The 19,090-nt window shown below is 40.5% G+C and overlaps 3 protein-coding genes across 5 annotated transcripts; 2 read left to right on the top strand and 1 right to left on the bottom strand.

Annotated features, from left to right (window-relative positions):
• The first annotated feature begins 701 nt into the window (after positions 1 to 701).
• Positions 702 to 4,203, top strand: LOC135168833 (lysyl oxidase homolog 3). Its single transcript, XM_064133406.1, has 8 exons — positions 702 to 1,437; positions 1,588 to 1,734; positions 2,024 to 2,290; positions 2,664 to 2,870; positions 2,948 to 3,245; positions 3,591 to 3,719; positions 3,808 to 3,931; positions 3,993 to 4,203. Exons 1-8 carry the CDS (start codon positions 1,239 to 1,241, stop codon positions 4,113 to 4,115), a joined length of 1,494 nt encoding a protein of 497 aa, XP_063989476.1. The 5' UTR covers positions 702 to 1,238; the 3' UTR covers positions 4,116 to 4,203.
• A 117-nt stretch (positions 4,204 to 4,320) lies between these two features.
• Positions 4,321 to 9,974, bottom strand: Osy (oskyddad). 2 transcript variants are annotated; one of them, XM_064133372.1, is made up of 7 exons: positions 9,825 to 9,974; positions 7,996 to 8,210; positions 6,612 to 7,897; positions 6,327 to 6,442; positions 6,077 to 6,147; positions 5,725 to 5,990; positions 4,321 to 5,561 (listed from the first exon to the last, which is right to left on the bottom strand). In XM_064133372.1, exons 2-7 carry the CDS (start codon positions 8,202 to 8,204, stop codon positions 5,260 to 5,262), a joined length of 2,250 nt encoding a protein of 749 aa, XP_063989442.1. In that variant the 5' UTR covers positions 8,205 to 8,210; positions 9,825 to 9,974; the 3' UTR covers positions 4,321 to 5,259. The 2 variants fall into 2 exon arrangements, with proteins under 2 accessions (XP_063989442.1, XP_063989441.1); XM_064133371.1 differs by lacking the exon at positions 9,825 to 9,974 and adding an exon at positions 8,964 to 9,505.
• Positions 9,975 to 13,438: 3,464 nt separating this feature from the next.
• Positions 13,439 to 19,019, top strand: LOC135168443 (ABC transporter G family member 20-like). 2 transcript variants are annotated; one of them, XM_064132621.1, is made up of 3 exons: positions 13,439 to 13,743; positions 15,425 to 15,551; positions 16,344 to 19,019. In XM_064132621.1, the coding sequence occupies exons 2-3, from the start codon at positions 15,445 to 15,447 to the stop codon at positions 18,349 to 18,351; spliced, it is 2,115 nt and encodes a 704-aa protein (XP_063988691.1). In that variant the 5' UTR covers positions 13,439 to 13,743; positions 15,425 to 15,444; the 3' UTR covers positions 18,352 to 19,019. The 2 variants fall into 2 exon arrangements, with proteins under 2 accessions (XP_063988691.1, XP_063988689.1); XM_064132619.1 differs by having other exon boundaries at positions 13,440 to 13,743; positions 15,407 to 15,551.
• Positions 19,020 to 19,090: the final 71 nt, after the last annotated feature.

Raw genomic sequence — 19,090 nt, 5'->3', positions numbered from 1 at the left:
AAAGCGGGATATCAAATTCATCGACCACCGAGCGATTCCATTACAGCCTTCGAATTTTTATATTTATATATTTTTTTTCATTTCTTCACTCGTCGAGTCGCCTCGACGCGTGCGTTCAATTGAACTGACGTTTGGGTGGTAAAACAATGGTCCATTCCACCCATCAATGATACGAGTTTTGCCTCCTCCCCTCGAGCATCTCCGGAGAATGGGTTGATGGTAGCCAGGGTATACCAGGAATTCAGATACCGTCACCGGCGTGCCGCGAATTTTCCCGATAAACTTGATGTCTTCGTGTCGTCTTGAATACACTGTACCTTAACTACTAGCTGTATCGCCCAAGTTTGAGCTTTCAGGGATATCATTCACTAGAAATTGAATGGGACTTCATTCCGGGGCCTCAGCGGCTTCCTCGGCCCCATTATGTGCCTTCAATTTACTTCACGAGTAGGAAAAATGCCACAAGAACTCGATGCCAAAAATTAATCACTAATTACCGCCAAGAAAAACGAGGTCTAATGGATTTTTATTTCTCATTAAACTACGGCGCAATTGCGCAGCACTTCCATTAGAGTTGACGATGTAAAAACACTTTGAGATTCACCAGATGTTGGCCACGAAGGACACTCGAGAAGGTTGGAAGAAATGAGCTGAGAAACTCGGAGAGAAAAAAATCGGAAAATTATGGGGAAACGATGCGGCAATGAAATCACGTCATGGCATGTCTTGAGGGATTGCGTTTAAGTGATTTCAGTGCGAATCACTTCGCGTTTAAAATCCGGGCGATTGAGAGGAACTCGAGGATATTAACGGTGACGAGTGTGTGGCACGAGTCAGTGTAACAGCGTGAATTGAAGTAATAACTCAGGCGAATTGTACATTGGAGACATTATGATGTAAATTCAGAAGATATTTATGCGAAAGTCATTATAAAATTAGTATTCGTGAGATATTTTTAATGAGACAAAAGATAAAGAGACTTAATTAATGAAAAATTTCCCAAAATTGACGAGCATAAAGTTTTTGAATAAATGACCTCTTGAGGAGTAAATGAAGAAGTCGGTTAATAATTCACTGCGGATAAAATAAACAAATTAATTCTGTAGGGAAGGGGTAGTTCACATCAAAGAAGGGGAAACAATTTGTTATGGAAAAATCGTTGGATAGATTGTTGTAACTCTTCGACGATAAAAAATCTCATCTTTCTCGGCCGACAATGACGAAGTGAATAAAATAAAATGACCACCTGGAATACTGGCGGAGTGAAGGCAATTATAATTGCATTAATCCTGGCTGTGATTGTGGACGCCCGGAATGGCTCGAGAGGCTCTCCCAAAAAATCAAAATACCACCTGAGACAGCTGAGAAAAGATTTCCGGAGGCTGAAGAAGCAGGAGGGTGCGGTAAAGCTCGTCGGTGGGAGAGGAGCTTTCGAGGGTATGAGCTCGCATTTCCCGATGCATTCGTTCACTTAACTGAGGTCAACTCGTTGTGATTCGTGTCAACGACGAGACATGCGATTTATCCGAGATGCACGTCAACGACGAGAGATGTTGCCATGGTCACTCCTCGTTTTTTCGATTTCAGGAAATCTCGAGATACTTCACGATGGCAAGTGGGGCTGTGTCTGCGATGACGAATGGGATCATTTGGAGGCGACTGTTGTGTGCAGACAGCTTGGATTTGAGGGGGCACTTGAGGCCACTGGGAATTCTCGGTTTGGACAGGCCAGGAGTAAGTAAAGATTCATCTTCGAGATTCGGTGATTTGCGGTGGAGTTTTTGATGAATATCCGAGGGTAGAGAGAGGGTGGGAGCGAGATTGAGTGAGGGATGTGAGGATTTTTAAAAAGATTTTTCTAGGAATTTTTCCATTCGGTGAAAGGTCGACGAAAAATGATGAAGATACATCTATAATATATATAATAAATATTTTTTTAAATATCCAGATCGAGCACTAGTGTCTGTTAAAAAAATAATTAATTAATGACAATTAATTAGTGAATGTGAGTCTGTCATTTCAGGACGTTTTTGGATGGACAATATTTTCTGCGATGGTCGAGAGGATTACCTGGAAAAATGCAGATTTGACGGCTGGGGAAATTCCGATTGCGAGAGTAGCGAGGCTGCGGGTGTTATTTGCACTCACGACAAGGAGGAGGATCTTCCCTCACCCTTGATTAGCACGAAGAGAATTAAAATAAAGGAGCGTCACCCCAGACTCCGGCTACGGTTGATTGGAGGGAGAAATCCCTCCGAGGGACGTGTCGAAATTAAATTCCCCGATGAAGGTGAATGTCGTATAACGAGGTTTTAGGGAAGAAGTCGATGAAATTTCATCGCTCCATTGGAGCGTTAAGAGGGATTAGGGCGAGTGTAGTAATTCTTTTTGTCAGATTAAGTCAATTATTGGAGTTGGTAAGTCTATTCCAATGTGTGAAATAGAATTCACGTATTTGCTACAGAGAGGGGAAGAAGAATTGGAAGAGTGGAGAGAATAATTTTTATTTGCGATATAAAAATTAACAAAAAGGGAAATTGCAAAATTGGCCAGGCAAAGCCTTGAGGGCTGGAACTGGTGGATTTTTTAATGAGAAAAATCTTTAATTAGGATTTGAAGGGTAAAATTTAAATTTCAGTTTTAAAGTCCAACTATTTTATTAGACTGGGGGATGATATGCGGTGACGGATGGTCTCTCCTGGAAGCAAGTGTTATCTGTCGCCAATTGAACCTGGGGTACGCGTCGAGTGCAATTCAAACGACACTTCACAGTGATAAAAAGGAATTTATGAGCATCAGTGGGATTCAGTGTCGAGGAAACGAGCACCACATCAGCGACTGTCTCCACGACAACGCCACACAGTGTCCAGGTGAATGGAGTAATAAAATCGTTATTGATGGCACCACCTCCCCCCTGAATACCGATGAAACTGAGAAATCGTTTCAGGTCGTCCCGGAAATGTCGCGAGCGTCGCCTGCAAACGAGAAATGGCAGATCTCGTCATTGATCATATCGAACTCATGAGGACTGCACACTTGGAGGACAGACCCCTGTTCTGGTTGCAATGCGCGATGGAGGAGAATTGCGTCGCCTCCGAGGCTTACAGGATACAGAAGGAGTCCGAGGACTGGATCAGGGAGACTCGGAGGCTCTTGAAATTTACCGCGAGAATTCTCAACGCTGGAACCGCTGATTTTCGACCATCGGTTCCAAAACATCTTTGGGAATGGCACATGTGCCATATGTGAGTATTAAAAAAAAAGATTTTTGCCAAATTCGAGTTTTCTGAGGGAGGGAAAATCAAATGACCTCTTCTTAAGTCATGCTCCAGAGGTCATCGAACCCCTGAACTGAAAAATCTGGACATAAAAAAATATTTGACAGCCAGAAGTCACATTTTGCATTTTGATGCAGGAAAATTCAATTTTGTTGCTCATTTTTGTTTCAATTCTCATTAATGGAACCCTCTCCTAAGGCACCCCATCATGTTCGCGTCCTTGAATTGAATTTAGCATGTTCCTAAGCTTTAGTTAAATTTAGTTGAAAATCCAACGCGTTGAGAGCGCAATAATAAATTCAATATTTTGAGGCACTACCACTCGATGGAAGTATTCGCAACATTCGACATAATAGACTCAAGAGGAAAAAGAATAGCAGAAGGTCACAAAGCATCTTTCTGCCTGGAGGACAATCTCTGCATGCCCGGAGTAAAGCCCCGGTTCGTTACCCAATAATGCACAATCTCACAATAGCTCTCTAATTAGTACACGGTATCAGTCAGTACTGAGCTTGTTATATATTTCCAGATATAAATGTGCCAATTACGGGGACCAGGGAATATCAGTGAACTGCACTGATATTTATCGATACAATATTGACTGTCAGTGGATCGACATATCGGAGCTTGAGGCAGGACAGTACACCCTCAAAGTAAATATTTTCTGGTGGATTTTATTGAATTGGCTGAAAATAATCCTTCGTTATTGCACAGGTCGCTGTCAATCCGGATTTTAAAATTGGGGAAATGTCGTTTGAGAATAATGCCGCAGAGTGCCGCTTGTTTTACACGGAATCGCAGGCAATTGTGCATGACTGTGTGGTTGGAAGGCCGTGATTATAAATGTTTATTGATATTCATTTTAGAAGTGCCGGGGAATCCCCCGTAATTGGCTAGAGATTTAAATAAAAGCATTCGATGTAATCCTTTCTCTTCAAGTATATAATAAAATAATATGTGTCTTCATTAATTTTTTATATATTATATAGTACGGGGTGAATAAGTCCTGTTTTTATAGGACAAAATTAAAATATACTGCGTATACTGAATTAGAGAGAATTTATTTTAGATGAATTTGAAAAAACGTTTTCATCTAGTTTTAAAAAAGTCTAGAAAATGGATGAGGGCCCTGTACAATAAAGAAAATTAAATACTCGGCGGTGAAAATATGCTGGCACATGCTACATATGTTTGAGTTATAGTTTTTTCTTATTGCAAAAGGGGAATATTGATATTCTAGATTAAACGATCAAGAATATCTCAATTTGCCAAACAATAAAAAAAACTCATCCTCAGGTCAAGACTTTGAGATGAATTTTTTTCGGTCGAAGAAGAAAAAAATCCTTCCCAATGTTGACTTGAAAAATTCGTAACAGCACAACCGAGAAATAATGAAAATAATAAAATATTGATAGCCCATAAATAAAGCATCGAACAGGGGAAATTTAATTCACCTCCCCCAAGTTTAAATATACAGGAATTAAAAAACATTTTGTCTATACATCAACAATGACACAGAATTTATCCTAAATCAATTTTAAAACAACAACGAAGTCCTTCAATCACTCATCCGTAAAAAAATCTCCACGAAAAAAAAAATCGCCCAATTGATAATTTTCCTTTCAACCCAATTAATATTTTTTTTCCTTTCACTTCCGAAAAAAAAAAATATTCCCAATATGGGTTTGAAAAATTCGTGATTAATTTTCAAGAAACTTTTCGAATGAAAATTTCAGTTCAGCAGAATTTTCTTTCGTATGAGACGCTCACAACAACAAAATGAAACACAAAAAAAAAATAAAAATAAATATCTAAATAATTCGTAAATTATGGAATAGCGATTTAAATCGAGCTTTCAGTGACGGCTGAATCAGTGGGACACGATTGCAGCCCGAGGTATATACCGGTAAATATTTTCAACGCGCCCTCGATCAACAACGGTCCGCACGTCCTGGATATTTATATCCTCTCCGCGAAATCATTATCCCTTCTTGAACTTGAGGAGAAGTATCGCGATAGTTTGAAATACGAGTATCCAGATGAAAATCGAGATGAATCCCTCGTAGACTGTTGGCTCACTGATGCCCCAGCCCCTGGCCAGCATTGCTCGTATTGACTCTGTACTTTTAGTCAGTGGAAGGACAATACTTATGGCACGTAGGACAGGATGCATCCCTTGCACTGGCCAGATTATTCCACAGAGCATAACTATTGGGAGGAAGGAGCCCATTGCCATGTACGTGGCACTGCGTTCGTTCTCGCAACTGCAGGCGACCACAAAACCTTCATAACAAAATAATTAATTAGTGATTATACCGCCGATAATTCTAATGAGTAAAATTATCTGTTGACTCTGAACTGCATAAAATCGTTTGAATATTTAAGCTGAATTAAAGCTCCTAAATTTCTTCTTCTCTCGCAAAAAAAAAACAAATTGAATATTCACCGAAGCACATTCCGCATAATCCGCAGAGTATCGTGAGCAGACTAACAAGACCAATATCTCCCTCAATGGTCAAATTAAAGATTGCAAATACGAAAACGAGCATCATAACAGTCTGGCCCACCATCACCACAAATTGAGTCACAACTTGGCCAAATAGTATCTCAGTGCCAGTGATACCAGACACCAAACTGCGCTCTAGAAGGCCCTCGTTACGTTCCAACAGCATAGCTCCAGACGTCAGTGCGACGGATAAGAAGAAAATAATCCTGGAAATACAGGAGATGGGGGAAATTGTTACGTGAGTGGTGGCTCTTGCATTGTCGATGATAAAACTTGTTTCTTGGTGGCTTACGTCAGAATTATGCCGGGAGCAGCAAAGTCCGTGAAATTCGGCTCCTCTGGTCCGTATATTGGCTGGTTAAACTGGACATTTCATGAGCCAATGATTTTTCTTATACAAATAAATTTTTGGGAAAAATTGATAAAATTGTATCCTTCTGAGCATTCGTGGGATACAATTAATAAAAAAATTCTGGAATCTCCTCAGATTGTCTAGTTCATTATTTTATATTATCAACTATTTCTTCATGGTCAGTACTTACGAAGACAGGAATGGCCGCTGCTTTTCGACTGTAATTACAACTAATGGCAAGGTCTTCCGCAAATCTCTCGAATGATTTGTAGATGTCACGTTTCAAGAGTTGAGCAATTTGTTGATCTGCGAATTGAAACATCAGCATTAATGCCAACTTAATTTGCATGAAACATTGAAATTTGTGAATGGCAAGGACTTCTGTCCCTCAACAGAAATAATCCTTGAAATTTTCGTTTTATTTTATTAAAAAAATGAATATGTCTTAATATAAAAATGAAAAAAAAAATCATACTCGACATATCCAGAGCAATAGATATATCCGCATGCACAGCAGTCCAATTCTCAGCATCCTTGCCCTCAGCAATCCTCGCAACAATAGAATCGGTAAAATTCCAGGGAAATGAGAATGATCCCCAGGCGTTTCCCTTCTCCACAGCACGATTGGCCTCCGTCTCAGTATCGAAATAGTCGTATTGAACCTCCCTAGTCGACAAATGCTTGAGATAACGACAACTGTACATCCTCTCGTCACAGCCAATCGATGATTCACATGGTTGCCTGCTGTTATTCAACTCGTGATTAACAATAGCCAGCCTCAGTCCAACGGGATCCTTGCCGATCGATAAGCAGAATAGAATAGTTTGCATAACGGGTAGTCCTATGATGAAGAGCATAACACCGACGTTTCTCCACATCCAGAGGAAATTCTTCCATATCAGTGCCTTCATGTGCTGGGGATCGAGGGGTGCAAATTTACTCGTGCCCTTCTCCTCGGGGGGCAGCTCGGGGAGGTTTTCATTGATTACGGGTGGTGCTGTGCTCCTTCGGCGACTCGATATGCTGACATTGTCACCAAATTCACCGCTCATTTCGTCCTCAACGTCCATGTCCGGGGGAACACCTGTGACGCTGCTCAATATGCTGCTTCTCCGTCTCAGGCCCATGTTCTGTTTTCGACTGAGTTTCAGGAAGACTTCCTCCAGGGTGTCCAGACGGTGCATCTCCATCAACCGGCGGGGGGACTCCTCCGCCAGGAATTTTCCACCCCTCATCAGACCAATCGTCGTCGCTTGTTTCGTCTCGTCGATGTAGTGCGTCGTGATGATGATGGTCTTCGAGCCATCTTTCGTCAGTTGAACCAGGTGGTCCCAGATATTCTGCCGGAGAACGGGGTCCACACCGACAGTCGGTTCGTCCAGTATCAGGAGCTCAGGATCGGCGAGGAGGGTCGCGGCAATGGAGACGCGACGCTGCTGACCACCAGAGAGACTCTTCACGAAACGATTCTCGTTGGGAAGCTCCAACAGCTGGAGCAGAAATTCGAGTTTCTCGTCGACCTGGACGGTGCTCATACCGGCGATCCAGCCGAAGTATATAAAGGTTTCGCGAATAGTGAATTCACCATAGAGGGCAAGCTCCTGGGGCATGTAGCCAACTCGGGGGCCGGGTACACCAGAGCCTTCGGAGCCGGGTTTCCCACCCAGAACCCATATTTCACCGGAGTTTAAACGACGTCTTCCGACTATGCAGGATAGGAGGGTGGTCTTTCCACAACCACTCGCACCCAGGAGACCGTATCTATGCGAAAAAATTATTGTCTGGTAAAAATCATAACATTTTGGGGGTTGACAATTTTTTGAAAATTTTTTTTCAAGGGCTTTTGGGGTGCCACTCACATAGCACCCTTGGGCACAGTCATGTTGAGCCCATCGAGAATAACATTAGGATTATTTTTCCCTCCATATTTTTTGAACGCCCTTCTGACACACACAGCCTGTCGTCTCCTCGTGTCCACCGTCGACGCTTGTGTCTGGAACTGGGCCCTTCTCGCTTTCAACTCTATGGAGGCACCTGGTAACGAGCCCACTTGACTTCCCGGCTCCATCTTTACCTAATTAGAAGTTGAGGGCCATTAACCATTGGAACTGTTTCATTAAGACACCGATAGGGAATTAATTTTGTAATGAGAAAATTAGTTCGTTTATTTATTGATATTTTTCTATAATCAGAAAAATTTGAGTGACAAAATTCGCGAGGATCAGACCCAGACCCACTTAGACCCAATTAGGTACCGAATTTTAATTAAATGAAAAAAATGAATGAAAATAGAAAAATGTTATTTTCCAATTTTTTTAGATTCAATTCAAATAAACAATTTTTCACGTGACAGAGCCACCTCTTCTACAAAAACATCTCGACAGAAGGTCCTCCGATTCTAATAGCCTCGATCATCCTCCCCTCCCCCTCATAATTTTTGTCTCGTTACACTTGGTCAAGAGTGATGTAACGCATCAGGCTCTCACCGCATGCTGGACCGATCACGGACGCGAGCGACCGGATAATTTCAGGAGAAATCAATGCCTTCTTTTTTTCATTCTTTAACTTTATTTTCTCCTTCTCTTTCACTTTCAAAGAATCTCATGAATGCTAATAAACGACATAACACCAGAGTGCCCGGTATTATGAAATTGCCAGGGTGTTAATGGGACACGGGTGAATCATCAATATTCCATTTCATTTTTCAAACTCTCTTAATTAAAAAACGGAAATGTCCCAATGGTCTATCACGACGATCACCGAAATTTCGAAAATCCCTGGGTTTACGAAATCGTCGCAACGCTTTGTGACTTTTCTACTTATCTACTTTCATATCACTCTCATTTCCTCATTAGAATTTTCAGCTGCATGTGGTACTTTGAAATTCGACGAAAATCTCAAGCCTCGTTCGCCATTCGATGAACAATTAAAATTACGGATGTGCGAGGAAAAAATTTCAAATAAAGTTATTTAAAAATTAATGAGAGAAGAGGAATCCGCAGGTGTGAGAGACACAAAAAATTTTGTTACCACTCAATCGATTTAAAAAATTGCACCAGGAAGTTCAAAGTTGCGGTCGTTAAAGGAAACTTCTATAAACTAATTTTTCATGATTCATAGCCTCATCAATGATATTATGACGCGGTTAAATCGAATAAATTTTTTTATTGTCTTTTTTCGTCCCGATTCACCGATATCGATTTTTTGCATTCCTTCTTATGGGCAAATGCCTGAGTATTTGAGTTCAATGAAAATATTCGAATACAAAGTGCATAATTTATTTCCGAGGAGATCTTTTAGCAGAATAAATTGAAAATTAATTGAATGATTGATGAATCGTTCAATAAATTCCTTCTCCACCCAGTCTAGACGTTGTTCATATCGAAAAGGCCATTTTATCTGAATAAGAATAAATAAAAATCCAGTTCACGTCGATCAATTTCTGCAGATAAAGTTCATTAATCTCTAATGAACCATTTGTCTGACTACGATAAAGGTCGACTCCTGTCCATTATTCCCAAGGAAGTGTCCACTATAATTAAACCCACAAAGTATGTCAACATGTCACATTCACTCATATCATCGCCTTTATTTACTTGTAATCACAAATATACCGAAACTGTTATACCACTTTGCACGTGTACACGAGAGGCTCATCGAAATGAATGAGACAAATAAGAGAAATTACCGAGGTACACTCTTCCTTAAAATTTGTCTCCACAAATTGTTTGTTTACTCAGAAGATATCGATAATGGGTAACTTTCGGTGATGAATACTTCCAGGTGGAACTGGAGAGCGGCTGGTTGATCGTGACGAAGCCACCGGTGAACTGGCTCATGCCATGAGCAGCGAGTCCTCGGTTGCCCATGTATACACACAGAAAGAAGGAATCAAAATTCTTGTGCAACGAACATATTGACACACACCGACAGAGAAATGCGGGAGGAAAAAGGAGAATTGCCACAAGTTGGATTTTTTTATCCCCCACCGGGCAGAAGTCTTCCGAGGATTCACCAGGGTCAATGATGTGCGGTTGTGTGGGTGGGAGGGTATCTGGACCCTGAACCATGATCTTCTGTGGTCGAGGTGGAGAATTCAGGTGGATATCTTATTTATAGACCTTTAAATTCTTCAGCAAATCATTAGCTGGAGATGCCTTCAGTCGAGAGGAAAAGTTTTTAAACTGTTGAAGACAATTTTGAATTTCGTCGACTGGTTTTTCATTTTTTTTATTTCAAATAGTCAACTATCGGGCTGATGGATCCCATGAATTTTTATTATTATGAATACCAGTTACAAATTAAAAAAAAAAATCTTTGGATTCAGCAGCGAAGTGGGAACAGGAGATGAGGCAGTTGTTGACCGGTTTTTGACGATTATCTCGAAATCTAGGGCAGATAGAAAAATTTTCATCATGACATCTTTTATCGGGCGATTTGAGTACTACAATAGTTGTCATGACAACAATTTCGCTATCCCTCGAAAATCCGGAGATATTACGCAAAAACACGGCGCAGGGATGAGAGACGTATCTCGTTGTACCGCTGCGCTATTGAATTCATAATTGTTTAAATATTCTGGAATGTATCCTTCTTAATTTTTTCATTCCCACCAACTTTATACGACTAACATCATTGCAAACCGAGACAATTCAATCCACGACACCTGCAGTGATTTGAATGCTCACTCCAAGGAGTCCCAAAGCTTGAAAATTTTCCACCCGTTGAACACACGGTCTGAGTTCACCGTGACATGGCGCGATTCATCAGGTTTTAACGATATTACTTTCACTCGATGCTGCTGAGTGAATCAGATATTTCGATTCAACGAAAGAATTCTCCCGCTCAAGAAGTCATATCCCAGCACTAGCTTGCACTCGACATGAGATCAATTGTCCACACGAAGCAGTCGTCATCACATTAATTTCGATACTGACCTTGATCCCAGACATTGTTACTTAACGACCTCATATTTTACCGCACAAAAACGAATATTCTTGAAAAAATAAAATTATGGCTCGCAGGCGCTTCATTGGAATTTTTCAATGAATTTTACCGAATTCTTTGTTCATTTTAATTAACGTTTTTGCTCATATAACATTGATTAACAGCTCAGGTCAGAGAAATCCTCTATTTAAAGAAACAAAATGATTTTCCGATTAAACATTTCAACGAAAAATTGATTTCAGAGAATTCCGAAATTTTTTCTATTTGAATATTGCATAATAAATTCAAAGTCCATCTGATTATCATAATTTTACGGTATGTCATCTTGGGAATTCAATTTCAAGTCTCTTTTCACGATTTTTTCTGCCAATTTTTTTTCTCCTCGAACAAAAAAAAAATTATTTCAAATTCTCTTCCCCATGACGCACATGTTTGTTCACCAGCAAAGGGGAAGTGTTAGTCAGGTGTTAGAACAAATACGGTATCGTTAATCCTGACTTTGGACCTGACTCAAGGATGCTGGCCCCTAACCGTGCAGTTGGCCTCGCTTATTAACGTGTTATGCAAGTCGATGATATTTGCCAGGACTCGATCTGGATCCTCACCTCCTCTCGCTGACGTACTTTCCTCCAAAGTTAATGACATTGAATAAAATTCATATTTCCCGACGAAAATCAACGAGAGAAGCAGAGCCGAGAGCCAACAAACATCAGATCAAACACAATGGATGAGTCCAAAGTGTACGGACTGCGTAGAAGAAATGCTTTTATTTTCTGTTTCCAGTTTCCAGGAGAAGAAAAAACATGCTCGCCTTGAGACAACGATGTACGATCAACGTAGTTTTGCATCTGTTTTTCATCATTTTTTTTTTTCGCAAAAATGTAATTACTCTTACGATGAAAATGTTATTACTCCTACGGATACAATGCAATTACTCTTTATTATTTTCATTCCGTTGGATGTCGATTTTTTTTTCATCTGAGTTTTATTCCGAACGTACAGAAGTCGAGGAATAAAATCGGAATGATTTGTCTTTTTCAAACGAAAAAAATTATAAGACTGTTGATAACAAGATTAATTTTTTCCTGTCAGATTGATTTATCATCCGGTCATTCTATTAAACATTGAATTTTACTCTCGTGACCTGAATTTTTAATTATGAAACGCCATTGTTGGGACGTCTTTACGATTCAAAAAAATATTTTCATGTCAGCGAAATTGTTCTCGCGCCGCATAATCGAAAGTTTTCAATATTATTTATGTCAATTCAGTTGGAAGTGGATATTTCCAAACGGTGAAAATTGAAATGAGCCTCTTCTGGGAACTCAACCCATCCCACCAGGGCAAATATTGTTTAATTTTCGTGATATGTAAGATTCAGCTGAGAGGATGAGGTGCGTGATAACATTGACACGTTTAATTTCGCTTGCAGGAGAACAAGGTCGACTAGTGCCATGCAGAGACAAGTTGTCTTGTTTATTGACGCCTTACATGCCCTTCATTATTCAGTAGTTTCATTATTCATTCTCATTGGATTTTTTTGGGTCAATTATTTTTACACTATCGGTTTTTCTCGCGTTCCTCTGTTATCGAGAGTTAATTAATGTAGTCAGAGAGATTGTTGTTCATTGGAACATGGCGGAGACTAATAGCAACACTAAAAGAAATTCATATTAATTGTTTCTGAAAAAAGAATTGACTTACCTGCGTTACAAATTTTTTATTAATTTTGGATACCCTAAACGTTAATTAGTTGACGAAATTCCTCGAAAAAAGGAAAAACCAAATGATAAATCATTTTATCGTCGAGACATTTCCTTAGGGAATTTAAAATCTCATATATAATATTGACAATTATTTTCTTATCATCGTTCATTGTTTTTGTAATCGAGAAAATAAAAAAAAAATTTTTAAAATGTTTCCTCGTCGAATTTTAAATTGAATTACGATCCTGCAACCGTCCAACGATCGGTAAATCAGGAACTCTGTCATCTTCCACTCGATAACCTCCTCGCACTGACCTTATCACTAACCGGAGTTGGTCGATAATTCAGATCCCATTTTGCACCCGGCAAATTTAAAAAAATATTCACGAATACCAGGCCCAACGTGTCCCAAAATCCCTATCCCCATTATTGACAAATTTTCGCAATAATTTACGTTTTCAACTCTTGCCAGAATGAAAAAAATTGCCAACTCAGGCCTCTCGAAAAGTCGGTCACGAGGTGGCTCAAGTAAGAGAGACAGCAAGTGAGAGCGGAGAGGGAGGGCTGTGAAATGGAAGAAATTCCAGCGCACAGCGGCCAAAGAGCCGTACGATTAACCATTGACGGTATAAAATTCAAGTAGGGAGGGAAAATGTACAGCCAGACAAAATTACAACCCGAAACCTGATGATCGTCTTCAAGCGCCAGTGCAACACGCGACTCCCTCGAGGACGGGACGATTCGTCTGATCGATTACTAACGATTACCCCTCGAATTTACGTACAATTTGTATTTAGTTACTATTAGCTACCGCTACCACTAATGAATTGAGAGCACCCACTGTTGTACGCAAAATTCTCCCAACAAGACTCTGCCGCAAAGACAAAGTAAATAAACAGTGAAGAGGAGGAGAACAATTAATTGTTCAAGCGGAAGTGGATTCTATACACACTAGTGAGTAATTAAATTACTTTGGGTAGAAATTAAGTATTGGGGAAAGCTCTGTTACCTTGATCCATCATCCGAACTGGTGTCCTTCGCCTTGACAGTGGGGCACTGGAGCTACGCGAATCCAACAATACCGTTACAGACTCGGTGAAACCTGTGGAAATTTCGCCGACAAAGTGGCATAAAAAATTAATTCTCTCCTAAATTAATAACTCGATAAATTCGATCAATCGTGACCTCTGCGACAGTAATTGTTGATGAACAATTGCTCTCCCCCCCTGCCCCAAGCAATCGAAATTATAGTGTCAATTTGGCAGCAGAAAGTGAAATAAGAAATGGCCAATGTGGAAACAACAGAAATTCATGAAAGTGAAGTAATGACACAGTTGCGGAAAGAATTGAGGAGAAACAATGTCATTACCGGGGATATGCAATCATTTCTTCAATTTCTATTCACCATACGCTTGATACTGAGGCACTCTGCGTTTACATGATTACTCCTCGTAGATTATCATTTTTTTTTTCATCCATTCGCTTTCTAGCAATTTGTGAAAAATGTTTTGTTTTGACGCTCAGTCACGAGACAATAAATAGGCGAGTGTAGAAAGTAAAGAGAGGAGGTGGTGAATTGGACTAGTACATCGAATAAAAAAAAATGAGTACATGGGTGTACACATGAACAATGACTGGTTCAGTGTACGCGATCTACTTGCACTGGTTGTCAATTTTTGGTAGCGATTGTTGGATTTTTTCGTAAAATTGCAATCGGACGTTCCTGAGGGATTGAATTTTTTTTTCATCGCGATGTGCGCAAAAATATTTCCCCACGATGGGATGGAAATAATCGTTCGATGTCAGGGGGGAAAGAATTGATTTCTGATAGTTGTTCACACATTCTGGGTTTTTAGTCAATTGTTTGTTATTCAAGCGTCGGAGTGAGACTTCATGGAAAATACTGAATTTAATGCATTTGAAACCCCGAGAACTGGAGGAAAACGAATAATTGACAGAGACAGCGATCCATTACCATTACAGATATCAACGTGCTTCGTTTCGAGAATCATTTCAATGTTTTAAACAGTTGAGTTTCTTGCTTCAATGTCAGTCGGTTATTGAGAAAATATTTCCACTAATTTTCACTTCGTCCAACTTTTGAAAATAATAGAGAACAATTTTTTATGGAAAGACAAAATTAATTGTCTGAGAGTTGAAATGAAAAACGCACCAGACGAATAAAAATCATTTGAATGAATCAATAAATAGTAAATGTTGCTGCAAGGATTCTTGTCTTTTAGACCGACCGGGGTCCGTCATAAACAAAATGTCTCATCAGTGTCCGGTTTACGCGACGTAACTCTCGATATAAATAAAAATCTGCTTCAGATCAATGGGAAATTTATGGAAAAGGAATTTTTGAGGGGATTAAGGTAGGGGGAAGTCTATACATCACTCCAGTCCTAACGGTAAATCTAATCCGGTCGACCGAGAGCTCCTCGGCCACCTCGAGCCAGTCTCAAATAGTTCTAGCCCTAGTAACATAGTCCCTTTACCATAAAATCGGACAAAAAAAAATTTAGAGTGGATAGTGCAGGTGAAGTGAAACGAGAGACTTCAGCTGAGATGAAGCGTAACCGTGGTTTATAGTTCAAGATATTGAACGGTGTTTCAGATTGAATTCTTGATCTAGGAGTGCGAGACGGGCTGAGGATGCCACCACCAGTGGAAGCTATCGTTGTGAGAAATGCGCGAAAATGTCTCGGAGATGGATCTGCTATTTTTGATGGGCTCAATATGACCGTACGGAGGGGCACAATGTGAGTGGAGATTAGAATAATTTGGAGTTGACAGTTGAGGATTTTTTTTTATTCCAAAGGGACACTTTATTCTAATGGAAGTTGCGATTTTTTTGGGATTGAAAAATTCCCGGGGCTTTGAAAAAAAAAAAAATTTGAGAAATATTTAATGTGTATGTTAATAAGTGGGGCGAATTAATCAGATTTATAGTTTACATTCTTTAAAAAAATATGTGATAAATTCGTCATTCATAATTCATCACCCAAACACCTACACTTTTGACGGAATAATAAATAATTTCACTGAGGTAATTTCAAAGTTTGTTTGATTCATTGAAGCGATTTCGGTGGTTTTCGTAATTGAATTTAATGTTTACGAGAATGTAATAAAGTTCATAATCAATAAGTCCTTCAAAAATGAATGCATCATTATTCCCCCTTTGTTTCATCTACTGAATAATTCAGTCCATCGAATGCTCAAAGAGCATTTCAACATTTTTATATTTTCAACATCACTTGGAACATAAATCGCACTGTAGCATGCCATTATAACGAATTAATTCGCCTTCACAATTAGTATTTCTATCTACAGTTCATCCACGCATTCAATTGCTCGACAATTTAAAATTCATTCCGATTGAAGTAAAATTTATCATTAATTTTTTAATTATCACACGACAGAGTTTCATCAAGTAAAAAAAAATACTGGAACTAAACAAATCAATTATTCCACCCCCTCATCAAAGTATTAAATTAAACTCCCCGAATTTTCTCCAACCCCCACCATCTGACCCATATCACCCTGACTTCCAGCTACGGCTTATTAGGCGCGAGTGGTTGTGGGAAGACAACTCTGCTCTCCTGCATCGTGGGAATCCGAAAATTGGATAGCGGTGAGGTATGGGTATTGGGTGGTCACCCAGGGAGTAAATCCTCATCAATACCAGGGCCCCAAGTAGGCTACATGCCGCAAGAGATATCTCTCGTCCAGGAATTCACAGTTATCGGTGCCCTCTACTACTTCGGTCGAATAAACGGTCTTGAAGATGACGCCATCCAGTCCCGCTACACCTTCCTCTCGGACTTGCTGCAGCTCCCCCCGAAGAACCGTCTGATCAAGCACATGAGCGGTGGCCAACAGCGAAGGGTATCATTTGCCTGTGCACTGGTGCACGATCCAGAGCTCCTGATTCTAGACGAGCCAACAGTTGGGCTAGATCCCCTGTTGCGCGAGAATATCTGGAATTTCCTGGTCAACTTGGCCCGATCAGGTGGTACGACGATAATCATCACGACCCACTACATCGAGGAAGCCAAGGAGGCGAATAAAATTGGTCTCCTCAGGTGTGGAAAGCTCCTCGCTGAAGCGTCACCTGGTAAACTCCTCGCTAGATGCAACTGTGACTCCCTGGAGGAGGCGTTTCTCCTTCTGAGCCAGAAGCAAAACGACTCACAGGTGTATCGACAGAACAGTCTCGTCGATACTGAGCTGGAGGAGATCAGGAACGACAGGCATCCTGATCAAAATCGAAGCTTGGCCAGCAGAGATTACCACGACAAGTCGTCATCCCCGAGGAGAACCTCCTACAAACTCAGAAGAACGAGAAATCGCAAGTTTCAGGCGTTGATGGTGAAAAATTGCCTCCAGTTCCTGCGTCATCCCGGGGGAATTCTCTTCGCCTTCATCTTCCCACTGATCCAGGTGAACTTGTTCTTCAACGCAATTGGTCAGGATCCAAGGGATCTCCTGTTGGCGGTGGTCAACGATGAGGCGGGCGACTGCTCCGGGGGTAACAACCTCGGGACAGTGATCTACGACGAGGAGGAGGACGTCTGCGATTACGTAGACCTTAGCTGTCGATTTCTGAAGGGCTTTCAATCGTCAATCGGCAGAAGTGCATTCTACGAGGATGAAAAACACGCGAGAAATGCCGTGAGGTTTGGACACGCAGCCGGTCTCCTCCACTTCGACAAGAACTTCTCCAAGAGCTTGCAAGCCAGGAGGGACCGTTTGGACGTTGACTCCAGCACCAGCGGATGGATCGAGGTATCCCTGGACATGGGAGATCGCCAGATAGGACTTTACATGAAGAAGACATTGTTCCAACGGTTCTTCGACGTTTACGAGGACATCGTGAGGGAGTGCAGGATCCCGAAACGCTTCGCCGATATTCCTCTGAAGTTTGAAAAGCCAGTGTTTGGAAGAATGGATCAAAAGTTCTCCACCTTCATGGCTCCCACCTTCCTCCTGACCGTTATATTCTTCTTGTCCACTGCTGTTTCATCCTCGGTGATCATATCCGACCGTCACGAGGGCATTTGGAACCGGAGTTTGGTGCAGGGTGTCACGACAGCCGAGATACTGACAGCTCACCTTATCACTCAGTTCATGATCATCGTCATTCAGGTGTCTGTCACGATGATCATAAGCTTCCTGCAGTACAAACTTGAGTGCAGTGGATCGATGTTGACTGTCATCGTTATGATCCTCTTCATGGGTGTCTGTGGCATGTGCTATGGATTTCTCGTGTCTGTTCTGTGTACCTCCCACACAATGGCCAATTACATAACCACCGGCAGTTTTTATCCTGTTATTTTGCTGTGTGGATGCATCTGGCCAGTCGAGGGAATGCCCACAGTCCTGAGGTGGCTCAGTCTCGTCCTACCAACGACAGTACCTGGAATTGCCCTGAGAAATGTTCTGGACAAGGGGTACAGGATCGACGACATTCAGGTCTTTCAGGGCTTCCTCGTCATTCTTGGGTGGACAGGTGTCCTAGTGATACTGTGCTTCCTTGGCCTGAGGGCCAAAAGCTCGTAAATTTCCCCAATAGATAGACAGAATTCTAGGTAATACTATTCGCTGAAGCATCGGGTTTGCAATTGATTTTATTAATTCAGTGTTACTAGATTTTTCATTGTGTGAAAATCGTGAAATATTATTTTATCTAGTCAAGCCCATAAGAGATGGGAAATTGCCTTGTAACTGGTACATTTGTATGATAGAGCGAAATAATTTTTACTAATTGTTGGTTGAAATTAAATTTTTATTTTTTATTCGTAGGTTTGAAATAGTTATACGGTGTAAATAAATTATTTATGTGATGTACATTCTTTTCAAATTCAACTCATTAAATATCTCTCTGTAATTTATTTATACATTTTTTTATATTACATAGTTTTTATGATTTTATTGCTACTTAGACTCACATGAAAACTTTTAAACGTTGACAGAGACTTTGTACGAAGTTCGTAAGTACCTTTATCTGCTATCGTTAAGCAATTTCGCTGACGGAGAAAAGATTTTTCGAAAAATTGCTGTGTAATGACACTTGAATCCGTTTAAACTCCAATAATTTTCGAGGAAATAAACATTTCATTTTCTATCGCATCTTCTCACGGAAAATTTTCTAAATTTTTTTTTCTCCGCAATTAAAACTGTAAAAGACTTCAGTCGCGAGTACAATAAAAGAATAATTTTCCTTCATCCTAACAACATTGTACGAATCCCATGTTCGTCTAAGTTTCACATCAGAAGTTTGCGATTAAATCACGATAAA

This window comes from Diachasmimorpha longicaudata, chromosome 13, assembly GCF_034640455.1.
Source record: "Diachasmimorpha longicaudata isolate KC_UGA_2023 chromosome 13, iyDiaLong2, whole genome shotgun sequence".
Lineage (NCBI taxonomy): Eukaryota > Metazoa > Arthropoda > Insecta > Hymenoptera > Braconidae > Diachasmimorpha > Diachasmimorpha longicaudata.
This window is presented reverse-complemented; position numbering and strand designations above follow the sequence as displayed.

Excerpts from the sequence above, each read along its gene's own strand:
- LOC135168833 (XM_064133406.1), top strand. The coding sequence starts at position 1,239 with ATGACCACCTGGAATACTGGCGGAGTGAAGGCAATTATAATTGCATTA. Across the intron at positions 1,735-2,023 it reads TCGGTTTGGACAGGCCAGGA|GACGTTTTTGGATGGACAAT; the intron begins GTAAGTAAAGAT and ends CTGTCATTTCAG. Across the intron at positions 2,871-2,947 it reads CAACGCCACACAGTGTCCAG|GTCGTCCCGGAAATGTCGCG; the intron begins GTGAATGGAGTA and ends AAATCGTTTCAG.
- Osy (XM_064133371.1), bottom strand. Across the intron at positions 7,898-7,995 it reads ACTGTGCCCAAGGGTGCTAT|ATACGGTCTCCTGGGTGCGA; the intron begins GTGAGTGGCACC and ends TTTTTCGCATAG. Across the intron at positions 6,443-6,611 it reads TATTGCTCTGGATATGTCGA|ATCAACAAATTGCTCAACTC; the intron begins GTATGATTTTTT and ends TTCAATTCGCAG.
- LOC135168443 (XM_064132621.1), top strand. The coding sequence starts at position 15,445 with ATGCCACCACCAGTGGAAGCTATCGTTGTGAGAAATGCGCGAAAATGT. Across the intron at positions 15,552-16,343 it reads ACCGTACGGAGGGGCACAAT|CTACGGCTTATTAGGCGCGA; the intron begins GTGAGTGGAGAT and ends CCTGACTTCCAG.